At 42.0% G+C, this 26,192-nt stretch overlaps 2 protein-coding genes across 2 annotated transcripts in view; both read left to right on the forward strand.

Annotated features, from left to right (window-relative positions):
* The first annotated feature begins 537 nt into the window (after positions 1-537).
* On the forward strand, positions 538-16,430 carry API5 (apoptosis inhibitor 5). Its single transcript, XM_040559247.1, has 14 exons — positions 538-754; positions 4,189-4,350; positions 4,927-5,020; positions 6,005-6,070; positions 6,401-6,552; positions 7,870-8,076; positions 8,622-8,726; positions 9,370-9,459; positions 10,062-10,243; positions 10,452-10,545; positions 11,949-12,005; positions 12,942-13,018; positions 13,412-13,548; positions 14,306-16,430. Exons 1-14 carry the CDS (start codon positions 686-688, stop codon positions 14,383-14,385), a joined length of 1,572 nt encoding a protein of 523 aa, XP_040415181.1. The 5' UTR covers positions 538-685; the 3' UTR covers positions 14,386-16,430.
* An 830-nt stretch (positions 16,431-17,260) lies between these two features.
* Positions 17,261-26,192, forward strand: part of TTC17 (tetratricopeptide repeat domain 17) — a 58,880-nt gene continuing 49,948 nt past the window's right edge. The window contains exon 1 of the mRNA XM_040559246.1: positions 17,261-17,491. Within this exon, the coding sequence (XP_040415180.1) occupies positions 17,276-17,491 (216 nt within the window). The 5' untranslated portion in view covers positions 17,261-17,275. The remainder of the gene's footprint in view (positions 17,492-26,192) is intronic.

Genomic DNA, 26,192 nt, shown 5'->3' on the forward strand with positions numbered 1-26,192 from the left:
GCACCTACAGGATACCAGAGTGGTGGTGCCATACACCCTCTTAGGTCTGCATGATACAAAGGGTCTGATTTCTACCCAGAACGGATTTCTCTCTCATGCTTCCCATGCCACAAGTCTCCCAGTTGTTTGCTTTCCTTCCTCCTCAAGCAGGCTGAAGCTTTGCTGGAGCCCCACGAGGCTGCACACCCACAACACCCACCACCTTCGCAGGGTGCTGCAACCTGCTGCCACAGCACCCCGGGCCCAACCTGGGGCACCGAATCTCCTTTGTGTCACTCCCAGACCCTTGCCAGTCGCTCTCTCCCTGAGACCAGTTTCTTAATTATGTCCCTTTGGGGTCTAATTAAGCGCTCTTGACGCCCCCTTCTGGAGTCGGTGTGATATGTTGGGCACCGCCGATTTTATGAACATACGCATGTATATTTTATGACTGGATACGAAACATCCTCGTTCAAGCCGAGCTCCCCTCAGCCGGTTTTATTTTATTTAATTTTATTTTATTTCATTTTATTACGCCGGTCCTGCAGGGGGCGCCGCGCGGCCTCTGCCACCGCGGCCGCTCTGCGCCTCCCTCCTCGCTGGTGCTGACGGCGGCGGCCTGCGCGGAGCGGCGGTGGCGGCCTCGGTGTCAGCGGCGGCCTCGGTGTCAGCGGCGGCTGTGCCCCTTCCCCGTGCCCGCCGCGCCATGCCCACCGTCGAGGAGCTCTACCGCAACTACGGCATCCTGGCCGACGCCACCGAGACGGCGGGGCAGGTGCGGCGGGGATGCGGCCTGCAGGGCCTCGCCGGGCCCCGCCGGGCCCCGCCGGGCCTGGGGCTCGAGTGGCGCCGCGGGCCGGGCCGGGCCGGGGGGCCGGGGGCTGCCCGCCTGCAGGGCCTCGGCACGGCTTGCGGGGGCGGCCCTGCGGGGTGGGGACGGGCAGGTGGCGGCGGGGTGGCCGCAGGGTGCTGCTCGCCGGGGCGGCGAGCTCGGCCCGCCGGGTTCCGGCCTTGCGGGGCTGGGGCGGCGCGCTGGTGATTCCGCTAAAGGGCTCCTGAAGGAACTAAACTGGGGGGGGGGGGGGGGAAGGTGAAGGTGTTACGGGGTGGCAGCTCGTCGCAGCCTTGTTTTTCCTTAAGAATGGTTCTCACCACCGAAGGAGACTAGTAAAATCCTAGCGAGATCTGCCGCTCAGCGCCACCAATATTGAATTCATCAAACACGGGGATGCCTTAGGATATTAGCAATTCCAAAATATTTTCCTTAATTAAAACTTAATTTTTTAATTGTATGAGGCTCTCATGCTATTTAATGGTTATCCAAAAAGGCAGTAGAAGTGGTTTTTTATTATTATGTTTCTGTCAAAACGTACATAGGTAGGGAAGGAGTTTGTGTTTTTTTTTGTTTTTTTTTTTTTATCTAGCAGTGGATTGTCGGCCACATACTGGTACACAAGGTTATGTGGACAGTTCTTTAAGAAAACAAATAATAGGGCTTTGTTGGTGGTGGTGGTTGGTTGCTTTTTAAGTTAGTTTAGTCTTAACTCAGGTCTGCTCACTTTGCGTGACTGTCCCCCAACATTGCAGGCAGTCCAACAAAAACAGCAGCTTAGAGGCAACCAAAAAATTGAACTAAAATGCTGAGATCTGTGGGGAGAGATGCAGAATAAAATAGGTGCTGTTAGTGTGCTCTTTTACAAATGTGTAGTCCCTCATCATTTTCATGAGTATGGGTAACTCTCATAAGATAGGAATAGGAGTGTGAGATAGATGAGCTCCAGGAGAGCTGAGAATGCTGCTTGTGGCAGGGATCAATGCCAGGTGTCTCCGAACCTCTCAGGGTAAGAGCAGGGCAAGTTTAGAATGATGGTTCCTGGTGTGCTCTCCTGGCTTTTATTTCTTTACAGCTTACGGGCTTCCAGAGTCAGGGAGAGACCCTTTGCGTTCATGCTAGATTGTTCTTCAGCAAACTTCTCTGGCACTTCTTTTATCTGGTTATATTTCTGGCATATGAATGTTCTATGCAAAAATGTTCTGTTATTTCATTAACCTTCGTGAAGAAATTACCTTCTTTGAACTTGTCATTTAGTAATCTTATTTGATGTCTAATTTTTGCATTTTGAGAAGCCATGAGTAATTGTTCCTTATTCGTTGATTTTATCCCACTTAGGATTTTATTATCTTTTAATATCCCTATGAATGTGATCTCTCACTGTAAAAAATCATAGTCATGTTGCCTCAAAAAGGAAACTTTGAACATGAGAAGGGCAAGGGGACAACCGGAACTATGACATTAAGTGGAATAATTTAAAACACCAGAAATACTCAGCTCCTAAAAGTATTTTGGTTGAGAAAAGAACAAAGGTAGGACGAGTATACCTCATTGGCAGAATGAAGGTGACGTCAAAAAAAAAAAACAAAAATCTACCAGGAAGTGGTTTAGAATAATGAGGAAGACATACTTTATAACACCTTGTTAAACTTGTCATGGGGTGTTATAGAGTATAAATCAGTCAAAGAGCTGATCTAGAGTAATTAATGGATGAGAGGTCAGGTTTTAGTTATTAAAAATAAGGGTCTGGACTCTGGGCTCAGGACATTCATATGTTACAGGTTGGGAGGAAACGTGCAAAAATAAAGGCTCACTCATTTTCTGCACTTGCCTACTTTTATTCTTGACCATTCGTTGCTGCTAAGTATAAGGTAAAACAAACTGCCTGAACTGTGTCTTAGGAACAATGAGCGTGCAGTAATACGAATTAATGGAACACAGGCTACCCCAGGCTACTCTATTTCAGTTGCTGTTTGGACACTTTTTAAGTGCGTATTAGGTTTAAGTAATTTGTTCCAGAAAAGGTCGTTCTTACATGTGCAGCCTCAGAACCAGTAGCCATGATAATATGTATTTCATTGCTAGTTTGTGCTGGCGCATTCCTGCCCATGCTGTTGAGCGTGCCGTGAAGGCACAGCTACAGAGCAAACTGGATGCGGGTGTGGATGAGCTGAAAACCAACCATTTTTATCCTCAATTATTTTTCTTCCAGATCAGTGTCCCAATCCAGTTCAGAATCTGGCTCCACAGATAGGTGTCAGAATGGTGTAGGGAGTGTTTCAGCAGCACTGGTACTGAACATTACAATACAGCTTACTGTAAAGGGAATTAGTGCAGCATACTGCTTTGTAAATCAGTATCTTCACTTGCTGTGAGTGAACTTTTATGTGGAATGGGGGTGTGATACATGTGGCTCTGAGAAATTTGGTGCAAATAAAGGAAAGCATCCTGTGTTGTTGATGCTACTGTTCCAATTGGGACACGTTGTCTAAAACATTTTTTTCACAACAATGAGGAAAATTAACGGTAGAATGGTCTGATTTCTGCCAGCATCCTAACAACACTGACTTTTATTTCTAGTGGGAGGTGTCCCTGCCCATGGCAGGGGGGTAGAACTAGATGATCTTTAAGGTTCCTTCTAATCCAAACCACTCAGTGATTCTATGAAGCACATCTGTAACCACAACAAATACTGAATTTATTCAGAAGTCTCAAGTCCTGCACGCAAAAAATCAGAAATGCCTGTGCATTTCTAGTTGGAGCTGCTAGAGATTTTTCCACTCTTTTGCTGAAGTGTTTATTTCTGCATTTCAACTGGAGATTCGTTTTTTGTTATTTACTTACTTATTGCATCCAGTTTCTGTTAACAGATGTGTTAAGAACTCCTTTACCTCAATTCAAGTCAACTGCTCAAGCATGCCAAAGATGCTTTAGAGCAATATGTGTTAAAAATCACTCATGATTTGTTCCAGTACGCTTGCTGGGAGAGGTAGCCTCTGCTTAAGAAACAGTAAAAGAGCAGACAGAAGGCAAAAACTCCTTGAAAAAATGCCTAAGCTCAGTGAAGAAGGTGATCGTGTAATTCCTTTAGTCTACACTAATCTAATCAAAAGTGGTGTGCAAGAGCTGTTAGCCCTAACAGTTTGAACAGTAAGCACTTGAACAGATGGAGGAACCAAATAACAGTACAGTCAGTCGAGGTGAATTTTACTAGATTGAGAGAAATTGCTCTGAGAGAAATATATTTCTTTGTATAAAGCTTGTATAATATAGTTCACTTAAATAGATGCAGTAAATGGGAGAGAAAAAAATCCTTTCTTTGTCTTGAGATTACCCCAAGATTTTTCTATTTGTGTGTTCTGTTTTTCCTCTTTTAGCATAAGGATGCTTACCAGGCGATCTTGGATGGTGTGAAAGGAGGTGCCAAGGAAAAGAGACTTGCAGCCCAGTTCATTCCTAAGTTCTTCAAGCATTTTCCTGAATTAGCTGACTCAGCTATCAATGCCCAGTTGGACCTGTGTGAGGATGAAGATGTTTCTGTAAGAATAAGGACTGGAACCTTGTAGCAAGTTGATATGTTGATTTATATTTTGCTATTCCTTTTTTTGTTGTTGTTGTTTGCTTTTTTGTTTGTTTTGTTTTGTTTTTCCTTAACCTATGTCTTTGGAGAGGGAGAGGAAGGTTGGTCTTTGGAAGGCTGAAAGACACAAGAATGTTAGTGTATTCCTGCAATAGAAAAATCTACTGTGTGATGGTATGGGAAGATAAATCCGTTTTCATTTGACTTTGCACCCCCATCATTGATCAGTGGACTATTTCTGCAGGGAAAAAATAAAGCTGAGATACAGTTTCTTTGAATATCTTACATTTTTCCTTTCAAAGCACTTCATGGTAACGGATTCTAATAAATCATGCTAGAGACAAGAAAATTTCATTTGCACCTGAAAACCATGGGGTTGTTAAAAAAAAAAAAAAATGTGGTCTTTCTCTGTTTTTGTTGGTGGTGGTTTGTTTGTTTGCTTGTTTTTGTCAAACTTCATATGGAAGTTGAATTGCCTGATTTTTTTGTAATCATTTTTTAATTTTTCATTTCATGCTACTGACAATTTCAACAGATCCGGCGCCAGGCAATTAAGGAATTGCCTCAGTTTGCCACCGGAGATAATCTTCCCCGGGTAGCAGACATACTGACCCAGCTTCTACAGTCAGGTAGGAGACATTGGTAGTTTCTTGGCTGATCTACTTGTGCACACCTAGAAATGAATGCAATTTTGTTCTGTAAAACATTTTTTGTTGATTCATTAGTTTGTTACAAAGCTGCCTGTCCCAGTGGAATTCATGTCCTGCTTCTGTTCTTTCTGTCCTCTTTATGTTTGCTGTCCAATTATGCTGCTAGTTTCGCTAATTATTCGAATCTAAATTGAAAATCTTTTTTTTATGTCTCAGACTTTTATTTTCATTCAAGTTGTCTAAAAGCATTTGTAGAAGAAAAAAATACACAGTTCTAGTCTACAGGAAACTGCCTTCCAACTGAGAGCTATTGGATTTCTAATTCAGGAACCTTAAAAAAAAAAAGAAGGCATTTTCTTTGATGCAGTACATTTTTTGTACAAAATACTTAGTTCAGAATTTAATATACAGTATGTATTTTTTATACTTCAGTATGCTTTTGGAGTGCTAAATATTACATGTTCCAAATTATATTAAAAATGCATGCTTAAGTCTCTACAGATCTGCTTCTCAGAAGAAACATAGTTTTTAGGAACATGTACGTTTCTCCATTTAGTTCAAGGAGAATTGTTTCTTCCATCTAGGAATTCTGTAGATTAAAAAGAAGTTAACTGATTTACTTTAATCTAGTAAAAGTGAGCTTGTTTATTCAACTGTTCCTTACAATGACCAAACACATGGAATTAAAACTTTGCTTTAGGTTTTCAGTCCTATCAAGTTTGTAATATTGAAGCTATGGGGGCAAGAGAGGGAAGATGAAATGACAAATAGGTTTTTCTTTGGCTTCCAGCTTTCATAATCGTGGGTTTCTACTTCCTCAGTCTAATAGTAGTTTGAGCACAAATTATGTTGTTAATAATGCTGAAGATAGAATTCTTCTTGTATGATACCAGAAATCTTTCTGGTTTTCCATGTTTGTTTGCCTTTCAAGGATATGTATGCGAGTTTTTTTTGTCTCTTCAGATGATTCTGCAGAATTCAATTTGGTCAACAATGCATTGCTCAGTATCTTTAAGATGGATGCTAAAGGTAAAGGACACATTTTTCTTTAAATGTCTTTTATTAATACTTCCCAGTCTCATGGGATGAGAGCAGGACCCAAATTTGTATCTTAGTACAATGCAAAAGTTAGAGACGTACTCATTGGTTTGTTTTGCAAATGATACTGAAATTCTCAACAGTTGTGGATCTGAATTATGCAGACCAATAAAAGACTGCAGTTTCTTATGTCAAAAGACGTGAAAATTATCTTAAAATGTTTCATGGAGTCTTACAGTAGGAAATTGCTTTCTAATGTGTTGAAGGCTCAGCTCCTAACTTCTAAAATAATTTGTGTTACCTGATTTGTTCTCTGTTCAGGGACTTTGGGAGGCTTATTCAGTCAAATTCTTCAGGGGGAGGATATTGTGAGAGAGAGGGCTATCAAGTTCCTCTCTACAAAACTGAAAACCCTGCCTGAGGAGGTGTTGACAAAGGAGGTCGAAGAGTTCATATTATCTGAATCAAAGAAGGTGAGTGTCTTATTTTACTACAAACTTAAGTATTATTAAACCATCTTTTATCACTGATGATATTTTGGAGGTCTGTTTGTATAAAATCACACATAGGGTTGAGCATTGTACAAATTACAATTGTCTAGTTTTCCTGTTCTGCTACAGGTCAAAGTTTGCAACGTTTTTTGTGGGGACAATAAAATAATACTAGGCTTTTCTCATTTTGTAAAAGCTACTTTTATTAGAATCATAGAATCATGCACACTGGAAAGATGAGTCATTTCTGTGAATCCTGCTTAGTTGAATTCAGATCAGATTTCTCAGTGCTTTGTCCAGTTGGGTGTTGAACACCTCTAAGGATGGAGATTTTCCAACCTTCTTGGGCAATTAGTACTAATGTTCAATTGTCCCTGAAGTGAATTTTTTTTTTTTTATCCAGTTGGAGCCTCCCATTTCAGTTTTGTACCGTTGTCTTTTTCTCTCCCCATGCGCCTCAGTAAAGAGCCTGGTTTGTAGTCTTGGTCATGTTCTCTGAAGTATTGGAATATTGCTGTCAGGTACCTCATCTCCCCATCACAACTTTTTCCCTGTAGGCTGAAAAAGCCCAGTTCCCTTAAGTTCTCCTTATAGGTCATGTGCTCCAGACACTGATATCTTCATGGCTGAAATTCCAAAGCTTATCAACAACTTCCTCATGGCAGAAGACCCACAACTAGGTGTAGTGTTCCAGGTTTGGTCTAATGAGAGCCTAGTGAAGGAGAATCCTGAATCTGCTTGATTCCCTCAATCTATTGGCTATGGCTTTGTCATGGTCCAGGACAGTGTTCATCAGCCTCCAGTCCCCAGGATGCTCAGGGCCTTTGCAGCCGGGCAGTTCCACAGACAGCCCGTTCCCTGCATGTGCAGATGCAGGGAAGTTGGTTCAGCCCACGTGCAGGACTCGGCATTTGTCCTTTTTGGATTTCATGAGATTCCAGTGCATTCCCTAAGCTGAAAAAATACAGAGAGTATTAAGACAGTCAGTCAAGTAGATAACTCATTTAAGGTTTATTCTGCCTGAAACATACAATTTTGTTAGATAAGAAAATTTGTCCTAAGGTTACTGTTGAAGAAAAATGTTATCTATGCACGACATGATGGCAGTTATTTAATTTGGAGATGCGTACAATCATACTGAATGTTTTCCTGGGTTCCTTTAACCTTTTGTTTTTAAATAACTAGGAGATAATTTAAATATTACATAACCGCATGCTTTATCTTTTCAAATCAAGTAGGTTTGACTTGGAGGTTTGCAAATTACCACAATGGAGTTATGTTTTCTGGTGTTTTGCTAAGGTGCTGGAAGATGTGACAGGCGAGGAATTTGTTCTGTTCATGAAAATACTGTCTGGATTAAAAAGCTTACAGACAGTAAGTGGGAGGCAGCAACTAGTGGAGCTGGTAGCCGAACAAGCTGACCTGGAGCAAACATTCAATCCCTCTGACCCAGACTGCGTGGACAGACTTCTACAGTGTACTCGGCAGGCAGTGCCGCTCTTCTCAGTATGTATTTATTTGTTTTGTGTGAGGAATATTGTGGAAAGTTAATAGCTGTAGCTCCTCTCTCTTCAGTGTTCTGAATGTTTATGTTAGAGTGACAGTGTACCAGTACTTCTCCACCTTTACCTTTTAATGTATTAGATTGTTAGAAAGCACCCTTTACGCCTGTGAATACAAAGAGCTTTTGTGTATTCTCTGGTCTTCAACATCATCTTTCAAATTTAAGACGTCATAGTTAATTATGACAAGATTCTCACACTAGGTTCATGTATGTATGTTTGATTAATACAAGTCCAGTGCCAGGCAATTGCAGCATGTAAAGGTCTATTTTCAGGTTTTAGGCAATCTTTTCAGCCCCTGTTGCAGACTGCCTCTGAGCTTAAGCTACCTGGCAGGGTCTCTGCATTTCAGAGTTAAAGAGAAGTTTAATAAAGCCTTAAGGTATAGCTGTGTGGTGGGCATTTACGAGGTTGGGAGAGTGGTGGGGGAAAAACATTTAACTCACTCAAACTCAGAGCAGCCTGAATAAAGCGTGGTGTTTTTTGCAGAAGAACGTTCATTCCACAAAATTTGTTACTTACTTCTGTGAGCATGTGCTTCCGAACCTCGGTTCTTTGACTACTCCAGTGGAGGGTGTTGATATCCAGTTAGAGGTAAGCGAAGGTTACAGTCCTTTTCAATCCTAAGAAATACGCCTCTGTACTGGAGGAGAACCAGCTACACTAGAAAAAGATGTTTGCTGTATTGAGGCATGACTGAGCATTGCCTTTTAAAGCATGCGTCGTTTGTCCCAGGCTTTTGAGATATGGCTAGAATAAGTAGAGCAGTGTAATCATTTTTATATTACCGTCAATTTTTTTTAAGCATGTAGCGTTTACTGAAATGATTGTTGCATGGCTTGTGCTAATTTAGTCTCCTAAGGGAGTGGTTTAATGTCTGCAATTTTGGTTACATTAATCAGTGCTGCAGCTGCAGTTCGATCTTTGTGAATCTCACTGCGAAGGTGAGCTATGCTGCAGGCATGAGTTGTCGAGGTTTTTATTCACTTGTTGATTAATGGTGCTTGTTGGGATTAGACAGCGACACCCATGTTTCTGGGGTTTACTCATGTCTGGAGACGTGAAGAACAGACTAGGCATGTTCTTCCTTATATTCATTCCTGAGGATTAGGGTTTTTTAATAGCTGACCTCTTCTATGCCAGCCGTAATGATATAATAATCTCTTTTTCGTTTGGAAGTTAAGCCTTCATACATATCTTTTAACACATTAAAAAAAACAGCTATCCTTATGTCTAGGTTTTGAAGCTTCTTGCGGAAATGAGTTCATTTTGTGGAGATATGGAAAAGCTTGAATCAAACTTGAAGAAGTTGTTTGATAAATTACTGGTAAGACTAATTCAATTTTTACTTAGGTAAAAGACTAAACTGAACATCTTTCATCAAAACAAGTTATTTTTATCCGTTAATCTATTTATCCTTTTTTGAATGTGGCTGTATCACAAATAGTGTTGTCCATGATTCGAGGAAAAACATAATTTGCAATTCAAAGCCCTTCTAGATATAGAAGAAGGTATGCTGTTAGCTGCATAATGGTTTTTGTTCAGTATACTTGTGGTTTTGTTACGTTTTAAATTCTAAACCGATGAGAGACTCATGCTGGATTGCATCAAACACTGTATCTGTGCTGCTCATCTTAAGCAAAGGCAGCACTCTTTCAGAAGCACTGGTGCAGTCCTTTGTTGCTTTCTGTGGTAGCAGCACTACCATATGTCCTCCTAGTCAGGGGGTGTGAAGTGGCGTGAGTGTAGGCAAACCACCTGCACCAGGATTTTGTGCAGCACCTGATCCTGTTAGTACAAGGATGGGGAATACTGGGAATACTTCTTGAATTGTCAGCAGAAATAAAGCCACCAGTATGTACACTGCAAGAGAACCGCCAGTCCATGTAAGTGTGCCTCATCTATTTGTTTCTTCTTTCTGTTCATCAGGAGTATATGCCACTTCCTCCAGAGGAAGCAGAGAACGGGGAAAATGCTAGCAATGAAGAGCCCAAGTTGCAGTTCAGTTACGTGGAGTGTCTGCTGTATAGCTTCCATCAGTTAGGTCGTAAACTTCCAGACTTCCTCACAGCCAAGTTGAATGCAGAGAAATTGAAAGACTTTAAAATCAGGTAATTGTCTAGGGGTGGGTGTTTGAGTTCTGGTAGGAAGTACGAACTATTAGTGTCTGGATGCTACAGAAGCACAAATCAGATTGGTAGAAGACTTCTTCTCAGCATTTTTCTTCAAGGGAAGAAAAAACGATTACAACTTTCTTTGGTTATGCTTTTTTTTTAATAGGAATATATGAAAATAACATCTTGTTCTTAAACTTTTTAGGCTACAGTATTTTGCTCGAGGGTTGCAGGTGTATATTCGACAGCTTCGTCTAGCGCTCCAAGGAAAAACAGGAGAGGCCTTGAAAACAGAGGAGGTAAGTATTGTGTAAGAAGTCTGATTTTCTGATTGAGCCTACAGAAGTAACTGTTGGTGCAAATTAACAGGCTAACATCTGTTGTAAGCATGCAAACAGATTAAGGGAATAATACTTTAACATCATTACCATTTTCCCTGTAAACATATTTAAGTTGTCGATATTTTGGATGACTGATAAGAACTCAGCTTGTGCACTAGTCTTACTTCAAAGATGTGTTTTTTATTTTTCTGCATGTACGCTTATAGTTAGTTATTAAAATTCAGTTAACATTAATACCAAACTCCTGAGCTTTGTGTTTCTGGATGCTGTCAGATCTGAAGTAAGAGATTACGGGTTATCATTCAGAGAAGTTGAAAACATTGCTAGGTAGTGGGGGCTGCGATTAAAAACTTGACACCTCATCCCCTTCAACTTGGGGTGAGTTCTGCAGATTGGTTAGGTTCCAGATCATCAGGAAGGCTTTGAATAATACTGAAGCTCTATTAAGGCTGCGGTTGAGATAATCCAACCGGATACTGAATCATTATTCCTTACACTGAACAGTAAGAGCTTTCCTGAGCATTACTCCTGCTATTTTTTAAAGTGGTTCATAATGATGTAACTGCAGCCTGATAGCAGAAGAATGCACTCGTTATTCCTGATTTCATGTGGCAGTCTTTTAAATTTCTAAGCAGGAAAGTTGCAGTGTTAGTTGTAGATTTCTGAACAAGTGTTGGGCTGGAAGTAACACAGTTAAGTGTTAGTGCCTGTAGGTATTGACACTGTTGTGTTGCTAGACAGTGCCTTGTGTGTTGAAAATACCAAAAAGTGAGTTTGCCTACAGAAAAATGTGTTTGAAGTGCTAGTATTAAACCGTGTTTGAATTGCACTCTTGTTTGTCCATTGTTCTATAGACCTGAGGGGATGTCAGATCAGTGTGTGTTGTGGCCACATCGCTGGTGATGTCATTGTCAATGTGCCACTTCTGGAGGAGGGAGTGAGGAAAACTTTATGTGCAGCTTCGTCATAACTGATGCTGAGTTCTGCAAGCTAAAAAGATCTGTTAGTTTTTGGTAATTTTGTTAAGCCGCTCTGCACAACCATATGTATTTCACTTAACTGTGCTCTGTGTTTTGCTTTGAAGGAGGAATTTTTGTACGTTGGGAAAAATTGAGAGTGGGAAATACACTGGAACATTACAAGCCACTAGCTAGTATAGAACTGCTGGAAGCCTAAAAAACAGTTGTCACGTATTCTTGGAAGTGTGCACACCTTTCACTATTGCTACGGTAGTTCACTGAATAGCAGTCAGTTTAATGTTACAACTTCATGAAATGCAGTTGATATAATTTAAAGTAATAGAATAGAGGGTATTCAGTAGTGGTGTTCTTGTATTTTTAATTTTTTATTTTTTTTTACAGAACAAGATCAAAGTGGTTGCTTTGAAAATAACCAATAACATCAACGTTTTAATCAAGGTAAGTATTAACATGATGGAGTAAATTCACACAGTAGAGAAACCTACAAAGAAAAAAGGAACAGATTTGAATCAACTTGTATTAATAAATCAGTCTTTGTTATTCAGCTCAGGATACTGTCTGCTTCACTGTACCTGAAGCAGAAATGGATATGCTGTTTAAGCAAACTTCTGAGCCTTTGCTGCTGTTGGTAGAGGGTGTCAAGGCCCTTCTTAGCATCAGCAGTTAGGAGCCGGAGCAGAAAACCTTGCTTTAGGGGTCTCTGGATTCTGGCTGAGTTGTCTTTCCCTTTTATTTCCCTTTTCTGCCATGGCAAGTTCAAAGAGGTACAAGTAGATGGAAGGAGGAGGCAAAGCAAGCCTCCTATACACAGCTCTTTTCTCCAAAGAGTTTAGGAGAGATGGGCTGTAGAAAGCCATTTCTATGCATAGCCCCTGAAACCTTCTGATTTCTTCTAACCACCCTTTAAGAACTCCACTGATTTCCCTAGTTGGCCTGTATTGCTTCATTTCTCATCTCCTGTCTTCAATACGTGACCATAAACTAAATATTGCCTATGCTTTCGAGAAGCCTTTTTTATTTTTAACCACGTTAGCTGGGATATCAGATGTACAGCCATTGTAGTTCATTAAAAGATGTTTTACATGCAGAGGTAGAGAAAGACAGTGTGTAATTGCAGTATAAGTAATTGCAATTACTATTCTGGTAACATAAATTTCATTTGAATTTCCTACTAAAGTATATGGAACAAAGACAGCGAGGTAAGACAGTTAGCTACTGTCGCCTTCTTACTGTGCCATAGGACTTAAAAGGTTTTGGTTTTAAAATTGTTGGAAGGTAAGTGCTATTCTGGAGCCTCTATAGATACCTAAAATTTTGGAGTACAGTTGACATGGGTTTAACTGTAAAATAAACTGTCCAATTTTGTCTCCACAGGATCTCTTCCACATTCCTCCTTCTTACAAAAGTACAGTCACACTGTCCTGGAAACCAGTACAGAAGGCAGATGCAAGGTAAGAGGTTTTTCATGAAAAATACAATATTTATGTATATAAATATATACATAAAATGAAAAAAGGTGTGTTAACTTTTGCCGTTCGCAAGATAAATATCTCAAGCTGCGTATGGATAATGTATACGGTGCATGAGCTAAAAGTTTCACAACCAAAAATAACACCCATCCTGAAAGGAATTAAGGCTGTGGTATGATATCTTACTCTTGCTTTAGGGATGCAATAGACTGAATCAACTGGAGATTAGCTTACTTCCTCTTCTGAAGTATTATTCAGGGCATCTTCATTAGCTGTTGCTCGTTTACAACTGTTGGTCTTTGAGGCTGAACAGCTACTGTTGCTGTACTTGTTGCCACAGGGGTGAAATGATCTGTTTTTGTTTTCTTCCATCAGTCAAAAAAGAACAAGTGAAGATACAACCTCAAGTTCACCTCCAAAGAAAGCTTCGGCAGGACCAAAAAGGGATGCCAGGCAGATATATAATCCTCCCAGTGGAAAATACAGTAGTAACCTGGGTAGTTTTTCTTACGGTAAGTTAAGCAGCTTGGAAAAACTTTTTCTAGTCAGAGTTGTGCCCATGGCTCTATTTGTAGATTAATATGAGCTGTATTTTAAGGCTGTACATGAAGAAAAATCATGGACGGGGAATGAGAGAGTTTGATAATACTTTCAAACAAATCCCAAGAAACTTTAACAAAATGTTTTGTGCTTTTTTCACTCTGATCAAATTTGTTTTTGACAAAGAGAAACAAAAATTTTCCACAGTATACAAATAGTTCGTGTGGTATCCAGCTATGCTTAAGATCCTCCATTTGTATATAGTGAGATACCAGCCCAACGAAGAAACTTAAGTATGCTGATGTAACTTAAGGATAGGAGACGACAGACTGACGAAGTTGTGGTTTGCCATCATTTTTATAAAATCACTAGGAGTGAGTCAGGCAAACGTGAAGATCAACGTGGTGTTATTGGACAGAAGGATGAGCTACTGAAGTTATTTACAGCTCAATTTTCAATTCTGTGAAAACGGATTTGTTCAAAAGTGGTTCAAAAATAATAGGACAGCCCTGTATCCTAGTATACAGGAAGACTGCATTTAGCTTAGAGAGGCTAGCTCTGTTGACATTGTTTTACGTTTAGTAGGGTCTGTTGCCCATCAGGGTGCAACTCTGAGATCTTGTAATAAGCAAGATTAACCTCAGAGAGTTAAGTCAGCCTGCAGTTATTACTGTTTAATTTTGATCAGTATGCATGAACATGTATGAAAAGTTTTAATTTCTGTTTCAGAGCAAAGAGGTGGTTTCCGGGGTGGACGAGGAAGAGGCTGGGGAGGACGTGGCAATCGTAGTCGAGGAAGAATCTACTGAGTAGACCGTTGTATCTTCCCCGGCCCCAATGGGCTAACGTAAAAGTACTACTCAGCAAAAGATTGCTTGGAATATTGTTTCCTTCAAGGACTGCCTTCCACTAGGACTGACTTAAATGTTCTTTATACCTTTGTATGTATGATCTACTTTTCTAACGGACTACAACTTGTCCATAGTGAAACTACAGCTGTATTTTTGGATGCTTACAGTCAGCAGTTTTGGGTTCTTATTTTTGAAGCGTCTTCAGGATTTATTCAAAATTGGAAAAGAGCATAGATGTCTTATCAAAAGCTACATCTTAATTGTTTGTATATTAACCTAAAAATCAGCTACTGCATAACAAACTATGTAATTGAGTTCATGTATTAAGTAATGGACAGGAAAGGCATGATTACAGAGATATACATGTCAGATAAGCTTAGCAGCTGAAGTAATCCTTTCCTCATCTGTAACCATATTTTGCAATATGTGGAGAAGAGTACCATTGTTAAATTTGATTTTCTTTACTTATTATAATGGACTTGACTGAGAGACATGCTGGTTTTCTGAAGTTTGCAGCATGATTGGAAATCTGTTTTGCTTGTAGCATGAAGCAGTCCTTTTCCTTAGAGATGTGGAGAATGTGGTGTTTTTTTTGTTTTGCACATCTTACTCTTCTCCGTGCATTGTAATGCAAAAGTGGTGTTTTGCAAAGGAATTTTTAATGTTGAATATGAATATGTGCATATACTTATGCCATGAAATTACAGTAAATGAACAGGAAAAAAAATAATAAATGAGTAGAATTATTTCAGGAATGGATAAAGATTGATGCAGTGATTAAGCTTCATAGACTGGAGCTGGACTGTAGCAGTACCTGGCTCTTTTCTGTGTTTTGCCGATTTCTGGGTTAGTTGGCACTCAAGGATTGTTTTTCAGTTTTGTTTTGTCTTTTTACCGATACAGTTGCATTTAAAAATATATAAATAAAATTGTATTTTGGGTAACATTGAAAAATTCCAGCATGTTGTTAAATTCAAGTGGAAAAATTAACAATTCCATGCTATTTTTTTTCATAGCAACTTGGGATTCTTATTTACTGGTATACACCCAGAAAATACAATGTAAGAGCACAATGCTTTTTTTTTATTCTCACCACTTAAAATTTTTACTTCTCAGGTCACTCAACATCGTAAAGGGGTTAGCTGGTAGTAAAAAGAAGTTGGGGCAGAGGAAGACAATTTTTAAAAAGTGTTCCAGGGCGTGTTGATGTAAAATAGCTTAGGCTTTAGAAGGATGAAGAATTTTCTTATTCTCCTTTTTTTTCCTGCAGCCATTTGATATCCACACACAAATGCCTGAAAGTGATGTTTTGCCACCTAGTTCCATTTGTATTTGCTTGTAAATCTGATTCAGGTGTCTTCATTAACATTGACATTTCTCACTGCAGTCAGAAGGACAGAATACCAAAACTATGTCGAAGTTAGAGAAGTTGTTGACTAAATTTGAAGTCTGTTTTGGCTCAACTCTGGAGCAGTAGGCAGCAAACTTTGGACATTCCAGGACATATGAGCTTACTTTGTTTCTGATTACATGCCAGCTGCTGAACTCAGGTTTGTCACTAAAACCAACAAACTTGGCAAAGAGTTTTCAAGTACAAATTCAAGAGATCAAAGTGTCACTCTGAAAACAGGCAATGGATAGGTAATAGGCTTCCATTGAAAAAGAAGAAAAAAAAAGACATTTTGCACTTGTTGCTATAATTTGTGTTTTGAGGGGATTTAAGAATGTTATCGCAAAGCCTAAGCGTAGCTTGTATTTAGACTAATAACCAGGTACTAGCAGCTTGTTTTCTCACTGAGTTTTGAGTGAGTTTCCTTTACAGGATTCCTGTTTTTCAGAGGTGATGTGCAAAGTTCTTGTAGTCTCAGAAGTAGTTAGAAATTTCTTCCCTAGTTTCATATTTAATTTTAATGCAGTGAGTTCTTGTGGAGACACCTGTTTACCATCTTGTTGAATTGTAAATGTTCCCTTACGCTTTTGGAATAAATTCATTTTGTAATTTTGTTTGGCTCATTGTTTCACAGTTACTCTACAACGTGTTGTGGTGGCTTAGTAAAAGGGTACTGTGGTACCTTTTGTTTTAGTGACTTACTTCTTAGATTGCTATAGATGTATTGAGCTGTTTGCCACCAAGAAATACTTACCAACACTGTGTTAGCTGTTTCAATTTCTGAATAATTCAACTTAAATGCAAAAATATGGACAGTAATTTAAATATTCAGAAGCTGCATGTCTAATAGACTTATATTTTATTTGGGAATGTATCATGTGAAAAGGAGACATTGTCTTATTCTATCTCCTAGATGTTGACGGTGCAATAAAATTCATTAGTATCTTATGATAGAGCAATAGTGGCTTGGAGTAACAACCTCTTTTATTCGGTGAAATGAGCAATGTGCTATGGTGAAAAGTTTGGCAGCAGTAAGTAACTTGTATTTGTGGGAACCTATTCTGTATCCTTAATGAAACACAAGCCCTTGCATTAGCTAATCGCTGTGACTGCACGTGTAGAGTTTCATCTCAATTGTATGCGGTGGGTTTGTGTTACAGACGAGTTCTGCTGTTTAACAGGCTCTGGGAAGTCTGGTCTCTTTAAGAAACAGAACCATTAGCAGCTCAATTGCGAACTTAACAGTAAAGCAGAATAAGCAAAACTGAATTAGGAAGATCCTAGTTGGGCCTGGGACAAGGTGTGGCTGCTGCAGAGCGGGTACTTCTCACGGTGATGTGGACGCAGCCACCTGGGGTAAGACAGGAGCAGCCCGGGCTTTCTCAGCCCCGCCTGAGGAGAGCCGGGAGGGCCTCAGGGGGAGGCGCGCCCCGCCCCGCCCCGCTCCCCCCTCCCAAAATGGCGGCGCGGGGGGATCCGGTTCCGGGTGGCGCGGGCAGGCCGGGATTGGGGAAGATGGCGGCGGCTGCGGCGACCGGGCGGGGCGGGCTGGGGCGGGCGTGGGTCTTCTCCGGCTGGGCGCTCGGCCTCTGCTCGCTGCTGGCCTCGGGGCCGCGGCCCGCCGCCGCCACCACGCACTGGGTGGTCACCGAGGACGGGAAGATCCAGCAGCAGGTGAGGGGACCCCTCCGGCACGGCCTCCCCGCGGCGGGGGGTGAGCGGCGGGGCCGGAGCTCGGCGGGGCCGGGAGCGGCGAGGGGCGGCTGGGGGGTTGGGTCTGGGCAGGTGCTTACCTGCGGCTTCTCCGCAGTCTTTAGGCGCCCAGGCCGCCGCCTGGGTTCTGCCGTGCTGCCAAAGCCAGTAGGGCCCGGACCCTCGGCCGTGTCCTGCCGGTGAAGGCAGAGATTCTCCTGCTGTAGGCACTCGCTGCGCTGCCCTTCTCCTCACGGCTGGTGTCCACCCCCAGAGACCCCCGCTAGTCCTGGAAGCAGGCTGCGACGGGACCGGCGTGGGCTGGCTTATGAATGAGTTTGCGATTTTTCCCATCCCCACCACGCCCACCCAGCTGCTTCCCATTTCTTCTGGAAGAAGGAGAAAGGATCTTATGTCAGCGTGGTGCAGGACTGTGTGCTTGCCTCGTTCAGCAGTAATTCTGTGGCTGTAGTCAAAAGCATCTGGTTTTGGTACCGGGCTGTACTTCACATGCACTAAGCGGCTGAAAGACTTAACGTGTATTTGTGTTTGGGTCCTCTCTACCTGGCTTCGATCCCTCTCTGTTGCAAGGGGAACAGCACCAGAAATCTGTTATCATGGCAGATCTGATATGGGCATAAACATTGCTACCACGTCTGTTTGTAGCTGGAGTGGAAGAAGCAGCCCCTATAGGAAGCTGCATGGTCTTCCCCCGGTAATTTTTATCAAAAATAGAGCAGTACGGAGTGATGAGTGTCTGTAAACATCACTTTCCTTTTGAGGCACTTTTGGTGGGGTCTCTCATCAGAAAGCATTTACAGTCCTGAGACAGGTGGAACCGGCTTCCCGTAAAGGAACCCCCTGCTGTCTTTATCAACCTTAGGCACCGTCTTACGGGTCTTAAGTTGTCTACACAGGTCTAAGCACTCTCTCACCCTAGTTAATCACAAATTAATGAATGACAACATTTCCAGTGTTATTTTTCCTCCCTTTTCTACTTTACATAGTGGAGAAGTGATGAGAGTTTATGATAATAGTCTGGAAGCATCTGCAAGTGTATATTAATTGTATATTATCAAATTTGGGTGAAGTGTTGATTTTGATTATTGCATGAAAAGCAGCTGTGACTTGGAAAAATCTAATTAGCTAACATGACTTGAAAAATCTAATTAGCTAAATGCAGCACTGATTTTAGGAAGTGGCTTTTTATGCTGTCAGTTAACTGATGGGACGTGTAGAAGCTTCCACTGTACGATTGCTGTGCAGTAGGCTGTTCAATGACAATTAGCTGCTCCCTCTAAGGAGAGCCCCTGCCCGTGCCACCCACCGCTCAGTGCAGCCCCAGCCTGCCCTGGGCCTCCCTGCAGCGGGGGCCGAGCTGGGGGGAAAGGGGCCTGGGTGGGTGTGGAGCTCTGCTGGCCCCAGAGCCGTGGGGGAGCAGCCAGAACATTCCCATGTTCCTCATGTCAAGTACTCAACTGCTAGAGCTGACGTGATAGAATAGCGTCTGCAGAACAAGGTAACTTCTGTTTTTTTTAGTGCGCACAGTCAAAATGAGTCTACCCAATACCAGCAAGGAAACTTAGATTCTACATACGGTGGTACTTGGAACATGAGGAGCTGCATTCATCTTCAGTAGCTGGGGGACAGTGCTTCTTCACGAAGTGCTGCTAATTGTCCAGTGAGCTTTTTTGGAATAAGGTGTGTTTCAGCATCCTTTACTGTTTTCCTTCTGGTGTTTGAGAAAAAGAAACAAATTTGCGGGTGTTGCCATTGCCAGCCCTGCAGAGCACCTCTGAATTTCACTTTTTCCCACTTGTATTTTGGGGAATGAGAAGCCTGGGTATTTTCTAGTGTGAACTTGAATGTTGTTTTAAATGCCAAAATATAATTATTATTTTTTGCTGCTAACTGTTGAACCATAACAGAGTACTTCAGTTGTCCAGCAAGGAGGAATTGTCTTCCGTGCATTGGTAATAGGATGATTTGTAATTGATTTATTACCAATTCATTGATAGAACCATTGAATTCCAAAATATTAGAGCTGTTTTCTTAATACCAAGACCTAAATACTTATTAACAAAGCATAAGCCTAAAATTTCCCCCTCAGAGCATCCTTTTGTGTTAGTTTTTCAGGGTGTTATTCTTCATTAAATTGATATTTATTATGAGAAGTTGTCTTTTTACCAGTACTGTTTAGCCAGAAAGAACGACTGATTTATTTATTTATTTATTTATTTATTTAATTTTGTGTGTTTTCAGTGGGGCTTTCCACTTTCCTTTACATTCATCTTGCAAGCCATTGGGCTGTGCAGCTTTCTGTGTTTCTCTGCAGTGTCTGGAGTTTCAGCTTCTCAATGTATGTGGTGTGCTACCTGTCACCTTACCTTTCTGTTAGTCCTTCTAATTAATCTACTGCTGTTTTGTCAAAAGATATTGTCACACCAGGTTTCTCTGTAGTACTCTAGACTTCTCTTTAGAACTTCAAAGCAACGATCCATTCTTGCTGTTTCCATGGCAGCCCATGTTTGAGTTTTGGAGAACCTTATCTTCCAGAAGACAGCTGTGTAAGTGAAGGCTCATGTTTGGAACAAGCTTCAGCTGCTGCTGGTTTGAGCACAGTAACCTGAAGAGGATCGTAGAGTAATACTGCCTACCCTGCAGCTCAAAGCAGGGCCAGCTCGGGCAGGTCGCTGAGGGCCCTGCCCACCTGAATTTAGCATCTGAGGATGGAGATCCAACAGCTTTGTTGGGCCGTTGGACACCTGGTCCAGTGGCTGACTGTTTTCAGAGTGAAATTATTTTTCATCTTTTCTAATCAGAATTTCACTTGTAGCAGCTGGTGTCTGATGCCTCTCACTGTGGCACCTCAGAGGAGTCTGGCTGTGTCTTCTCTGTACTCTCCCATTAGGAAGCTGAAAACAGCTGCAATGCCCCCCTGTCCTCCTCGAGGCTGAGTCAGCCCGGTTCTCTCAGCCCCTGTGTGCTATGTGCTCCAGGCCCCTGGCTGCCTTGAACGGGCTTTGCTGGCCGTGCTCAGGTACGTCGGTGTCTGTCTCGTGCCAGGGACTGAAAGCTGAAGCTGATTTATTCTCCCAAGTGCTTTTGCTTTCCTCACCCTGCTGGTTCCGGTCTTGCCACTGCAGCCCAGCGTGCAGTTGACCTTCATTGCTGCAGAAGTGAATGCTGCTGACAAATCATCATTATTTTTTTCCCCTACCAGAACCCAGATGTCCTTTTCTGTAAAGCTGTTTTGTGTTTGGCCAGCCCCAGCGTTTCCCGGTGCAGGAGGCTCTTCCAAAGGCGCTGGCTTTGTGCTTGCCTTTGCTGAATGGCCCGATGGTTTCTGCAGCTGTCCCTCTTACAGCAGCCCTGCCCTCTGCCCTGCTGCCCCCGCCCCGCATTTGCAGAGGACACCAGGCTTGCTGAGGTCCTTTTTTTTCCACAGTGTTCATGAAGACACTAAACAGTGTTGGCCCCGCTATTGATCCCTGCGAATGCTGCTCGTGACCAGCCACTGCTGGACTTTGCACTGCTGATCGCAACCCTTCCCACACAGCAGCCTCCAACTGGAAGTGGCTAGTGCTGTCTGGTGACTAAGAGCTGTGGTAGCTTTTCTATTATTTAATTTCAGAAGTATTAGCTTTCTCAAACTCTGAAATGCATTTTTAAATTGTCACCTTTTTGGAGCAGGAAGGGCTTAATCTTCACTTGGACTACTTAGGTTTATCTGAAGAAAGCCCATGTAATTGGTAAAGATATGGGCAAAAAGCTAAAGTGATAGTAAAAGGCAGCCATTCGTCCTGTTAAATGATTCACTAGCTGTAGATGTTCAGATAAGCACCAGTGACAAGTGACTTCCCTGCAGCTCGTAGTTTGCTGCAGTGAATTTTGTTTTCCTTGTTACCAAAGTGCACTGTGGATGAGGAGCTGAAAGCAGAAGTTACAGATCCTGACCTCTATACAAAATCCAACAGCCTGGATCTGTTTGAGGGAAGGGTTTTTATGTTATGGCCCTAAGATCTCCACTAGCCATTTTCTCCTCGTAGTGCAGGAAGAGTGTAAGCCTCTAATATGAGACTGCATTGGAGTGAGATTGACTTGTCTGTGGCATAAGACAGCTTGCTGACTGAGATTTCGTATGGAGTTCCTGGTGGTAGAGCAGCCTGACAAGTGGCAAAACTAAGGCAAAGCTAACAACTTGCAGTGTATCACCAAGATCTCGTCTAGTAAATGGGAATGCTTGCTAAGTAGGCCCTGCTGTTCCAGTTTCTGGCGAGTATTTCTGAATGATGAAGCAAGTTAATTCCCAGCACTGCATGTAACATTTCGTAGTCTCAGTATACCATCATGAGAAAAGTTATCAAGTTGTATCTGTTGCTCTAGTAGCTGTTTTCAGGTCACATACATCTTTCTCTGAGTCGGTTCCTATTCTTTTTTTGGTGTGAGTCCTCCTTCAGTTGTGTGTTCCTGCAAAGTCAGGGACCAAGTCATTGTATCTCTTTGATGAAATTATATCTGCGTAGTGCATGTGTTTATAAACCTTTTTGTTTCACAACTCCCAGTATAAAGTTCAGACTAATATATAACCAATTTTAGACTGTGGTTTTATGATTGTAGGGAAACTGGCTACTCTACAGAAGCACTAGTGTACTTCAAGAAACCAGAGAAACTCAGCATAGGGAGGACAGATTAAATATGGTGCAGCCAACAGTTTTCATACTCATTCTTGGCTTTGTTGGTGGACACTAGCTGCTGTCGTGCACCAGAGACCTGACATACCACAGCTGAGGTAGGGTCTTCACAGAGGTCACGTTTGGGCTTGGTGGAGACAATTACAGCCAAGCACGTTGTGCTGGACTCCAAAAACTGCCTTTATATGGACTGCTATAAACACTGAAAAAGTCAGTCCAGAGTAACTAAACTAAAAGTAGCAAAGAGCTCCCAGACAGATGGTTCAAAGCAGGGCTGAGGAAGCGTTGCCAGGAGCAGAGAGCCTCAGGCAAGGAATCTGAGCTGGCAGAAAGTTGTTTTGTTTTAATGTGGTGAAGTTTGTTAAGAGATGACCAGGAGAACAGTGTGAAGGAGCAAACCTTTTAGCCTGTCCTGCGCTGGGAAGACTAGCCCCTCAGTAAGCGACATCTGAATTTCGTGGAGAGAGACATCGTGTTTGATTCCTGCTTAGTACAAAAAGAGAGGCGTTACTTAATAGGTCTTCATTTGGTGATGGATTTGAATGTGAGTGTGTCCCAAGTGGTGGCAAGGCACGATGATTCACGGGTGGCTTTAAAGTTAGTGAGTACACTACTGCCGTCAGTCTGACTGCCGCCTGACTGCATGGTACACCAGCAGATTGAGATGAAAACAACAGTCTATGCGTACACTCAGACTAGAGAAAAAGCAGCCACCCAAAGCCAAGGAAAACTGAAAATCTAGTGCAGGCAAGCAAAAACCTATTTTCTGTTTGCAGAGCATCTTCTGTGATACGTTAAGCAGTTGCTCAGTCTCATCTTGAAAATGACAGGTGGATGTTTGCTTTGCTATTTCTCTAAAGGTTGGTTTTCTTGGCCATCTGACCTTTTTCTTGACTGAATTTCTTATTCTGCTAAGTCTGTTGTGTGCTAAACAAAACAAATTGCTCTTTATTGCTGGTGTGTGTAATAGAGCACCTTCCTCAAAGCAGTCTCCAGCACGCGTGCCTCTGGATGAGCATGTACAGAGAGACCTCGGCTGGAGATCGGTGTGAATCTGTCCAAGTTCGGGAGTTGTCATCCAACCTCAGGATGACGACCTGAAGCGTGATGTTATTGAAGTGTAGGTCAGCTTATCCTTGCTGAAAAGGGACGCTTGCTTTGTTTTAAAACTTCTTGCTTAAACACCAAAGCACTGTAGGATTTTCGCCTTTCTTTAGTGGGGAAAAAAATAAAAATAATAAAAAAAAAAACCTCCTTCACTTTATTTTTTTGCCTTCTCATGAGAATCTGTGAAAAGCTGGGACCTGTGTGCTGGATGTCTGAGAAGTTTACTTCATTGTTCCAGATCAGGTGCTCCTGACCTAGAACTGCGCTTTGCCAGCGCTGTGTGCCTGCTGAGGAGCGAAGCACGGGTTTTTATGTGTCACCGCGAAGGTCGTGGCTGATCAGAACTCAATAAAAGTAGTCCTCGTGTTAGCCTGCACTTGCAGTGCAGTCAGAAATGTGGATTTTTTATTCTGTGGGGCAGTGGTGGAGGATAAGTAGGTGTAACTGCTGTCAGCTGGGCTGCGAGAGGTTTGCAGCGGAGGCGTAGGCTGGGCAGGCCGCTGGGGTAGGGCCTGTAGCGGCCCCACGCCTCACACGTCGGCCAACACCAACTGTTAGGCCAGAGCTTGGCTGCTGACAGCAGAGCTCTGACACAGGCGTGGCTGGATGCGGCCGAACGTAGCAGTAGGCACTGAGGTGGTTCAGCCTGCAAGCCCCATCAGTTCTTCCTGGTTGCCAACGCAGGCCCCGTCCCTGTCCGATTTTAGTGTTTCCATGTGGTTTTGTCCCCTAATCTGCGTCTGGTTCCTTGATCTCCTTTCTCCTAGTATCCTCATAATTTGGCATCCTGGCCTTCTTACCCTGTTTTGTGTCAGCTTTAAGAGTAAGGCAGACTGACAAGGTGATGCCAATCAACTGTTCGAACCTGATTGTTGTGTGGTGGAGGCTCTGCCTGATGCCTGACAAGCTTTCCCCCATAGCAGGAGCTTCATAGCAAAAGGGCAGCCTGGAAGCTGCCCAAGCACATGTGTGCAGGAAGGCCCAGGGAAAGCCAGAAGAGCAATGTCAGCAAGACTGTACAATCCACTGGCTTTTCATGTAGCTGAATTTACTTTTTTTTTTTTTGCATGTAAAGCTGAATCCATACCTGTTTTTAACAAGCCAGTTGAGAAATGAAAACCATGCTATAAAGTGCCTGCCCTAAAAATATAGCATAGGATAAAGTTGTTCATTAACCAGAAATACCTAATGGGTTGTGTGTGGGTTGTCACTATCTGCTGAAGAAATTACTACTCAATACTAACATTTTTAGGTATCTTGTGAGAGTATTTATCTTTTTCTGTAGTTTGAATAATAGAACACAGTGTTTTTAGGATTTGGCAGCGACTGCCTTTCTGAAAACAAATTCTTGTTTATTGCAGATTTGTATGGGTGATCTCCATCTCTTGTTTTGATTTGGCTGAGTGTACAGCTGATATCTATTTGGCTACTGTTGAAAATAAACCTCAGCTAGAATATACACATTGGAAATTTGTTTTGTACCAGTAAACGTGACCACCAATATGCTGCAGACAATTGGTGTTACAAATCAAGTGCTGTTTTCCTTTGTGTTTAGATCTGTTGTCTACGATACTCATAGCCACTGTGCTCTGTTGAAGTGATCTCAGCTGGGCAGACCTATTGGATAATACAGAAACTTTGTCAGGTTTTATGTTTGAAGTGCTACAGGCATTTAAAATTTCTTTTCCCTGCAGCTCAGCTCTTTTTAACAATATCAAAATGGTTAATGCTGCTTTTTAACAGACCCTGCAGCTGTAAGCTTTCAAGTAGCTGAATATTTAATATAGAAACTCAATTCAGCATCATTTTTCTAGGTGAACCTTTGTGACATCCGTTGGAACAAGTATCTGCTGACACTCTCTGCTCATCATTTGGATAAGCCCGAGAGTTTATTTTCCACTTCAGTAGCTTGTCTTACACTGAAGCCTATACAGAAATTTCTGCAGCTTTTTCAGAAATGCCATGTTAGTATCACATTAGCGTAGAGTATCTTGAGATGGCAAGAATATACCGAAAGGCAAGCAGCAGTTTTTAGATCCTTCTCTCCCACTTGAGACTGCAAAGAATTCTAGTCTAGTGGGAATCGCCTTAATTTCTAAGTGAAGTGGCAAAAATTCAGTATTTACAGTCTATAAAACAAGTACAAGGAGCCCATTTTGTTGCATACCATACATTAATGTAGTATCTTTTCCAGCATCTTCCTGTCATAATCTGCCTTCTGCATGTCATAGCTTTTAGGACATGCACAGGCACTAACAGCTGTTCTGAAACTGGTAGTCCTGTACCTCAATTAGTAGTGAGATTTCCGTGTTACTTTAAAAAAAAAAAAAAAAAAAAAAAAAGGAAAAAGGAAAAGTGTAACCTAAAAATAGTTGATTGAGGTGTTCATTTGCCCTCTTTTTTTAATAATAATAATAATTCGTGGTGTATGTAACTGAACTGTGAGGGAAAAATACACTGGAAGATTTGGCAAAGGTCTAAGTATTCAGAGGCTTTGATACCTGCAGGTAACACAGGAGACTCTCTAGAACTTCAGGGTTTGATTCAGCTCTTGTCTTTTTTTGTCGCATAAATTCAGCGTCTTGATGAATCAGGTTCTTGCTGTACTTCGTGACGATGAATAAACTCGAACTGTGCTTTATACAGAAACTTTCACCTTTGGGCAAAGTTGAATGGAGAACAAAATTTAAAAGTGGTTTCCTGGCAGACTTTCTGCAGTCTAGCTGTAGGAGCCATTAGAGTTTCAAGGCAGGCTTTTCAGCACCATTTTTTTCCTGTTTACTATGCTTGAATCAAAGTCAGTTTCTTGCATTTCAAGCAGTTCATCTTGGATGGCACAGTTTCAGCACTTTAGAGAAGGAGTAAATGAACATGGTGCTTTG

Source organism: Cygnus olor, chromosome 5, assembly GCF_009769625.2.
Source record: "Cygnus olor isolate bCygOlo1 chromosome 5, bCygOlo1.pri.v2, whole genome shotgun sequence".
NCBI lineage: Eukaryota > Metazoa > Chordata > Aves > Anseriformes > Anatidae > Cygnus > Cygnus olor.

Coding starts and splice junctions, on each gene's coding strand:
- API5 (XM_040559247.1), top strand. CDS start 686: ATGCCCACCGTCGAGGAGCTCTACCGCAACTACGGCATCCTGGCCGAC. Junction 6,071..6,400: donor CTTTAAGATGGATGCTAAAG/GTAAAGGACACA, acceptor TTCTCTGTTCAG/GGACTTTGGGAGGCTTATTC. Junction 10,244..10,451: donor TTGAAAGACTTTAAAATCAG/GTAATTGTCTAG, acceptor TAAACTTTTTAG/GCTACAGTATTTTGCTCGAG.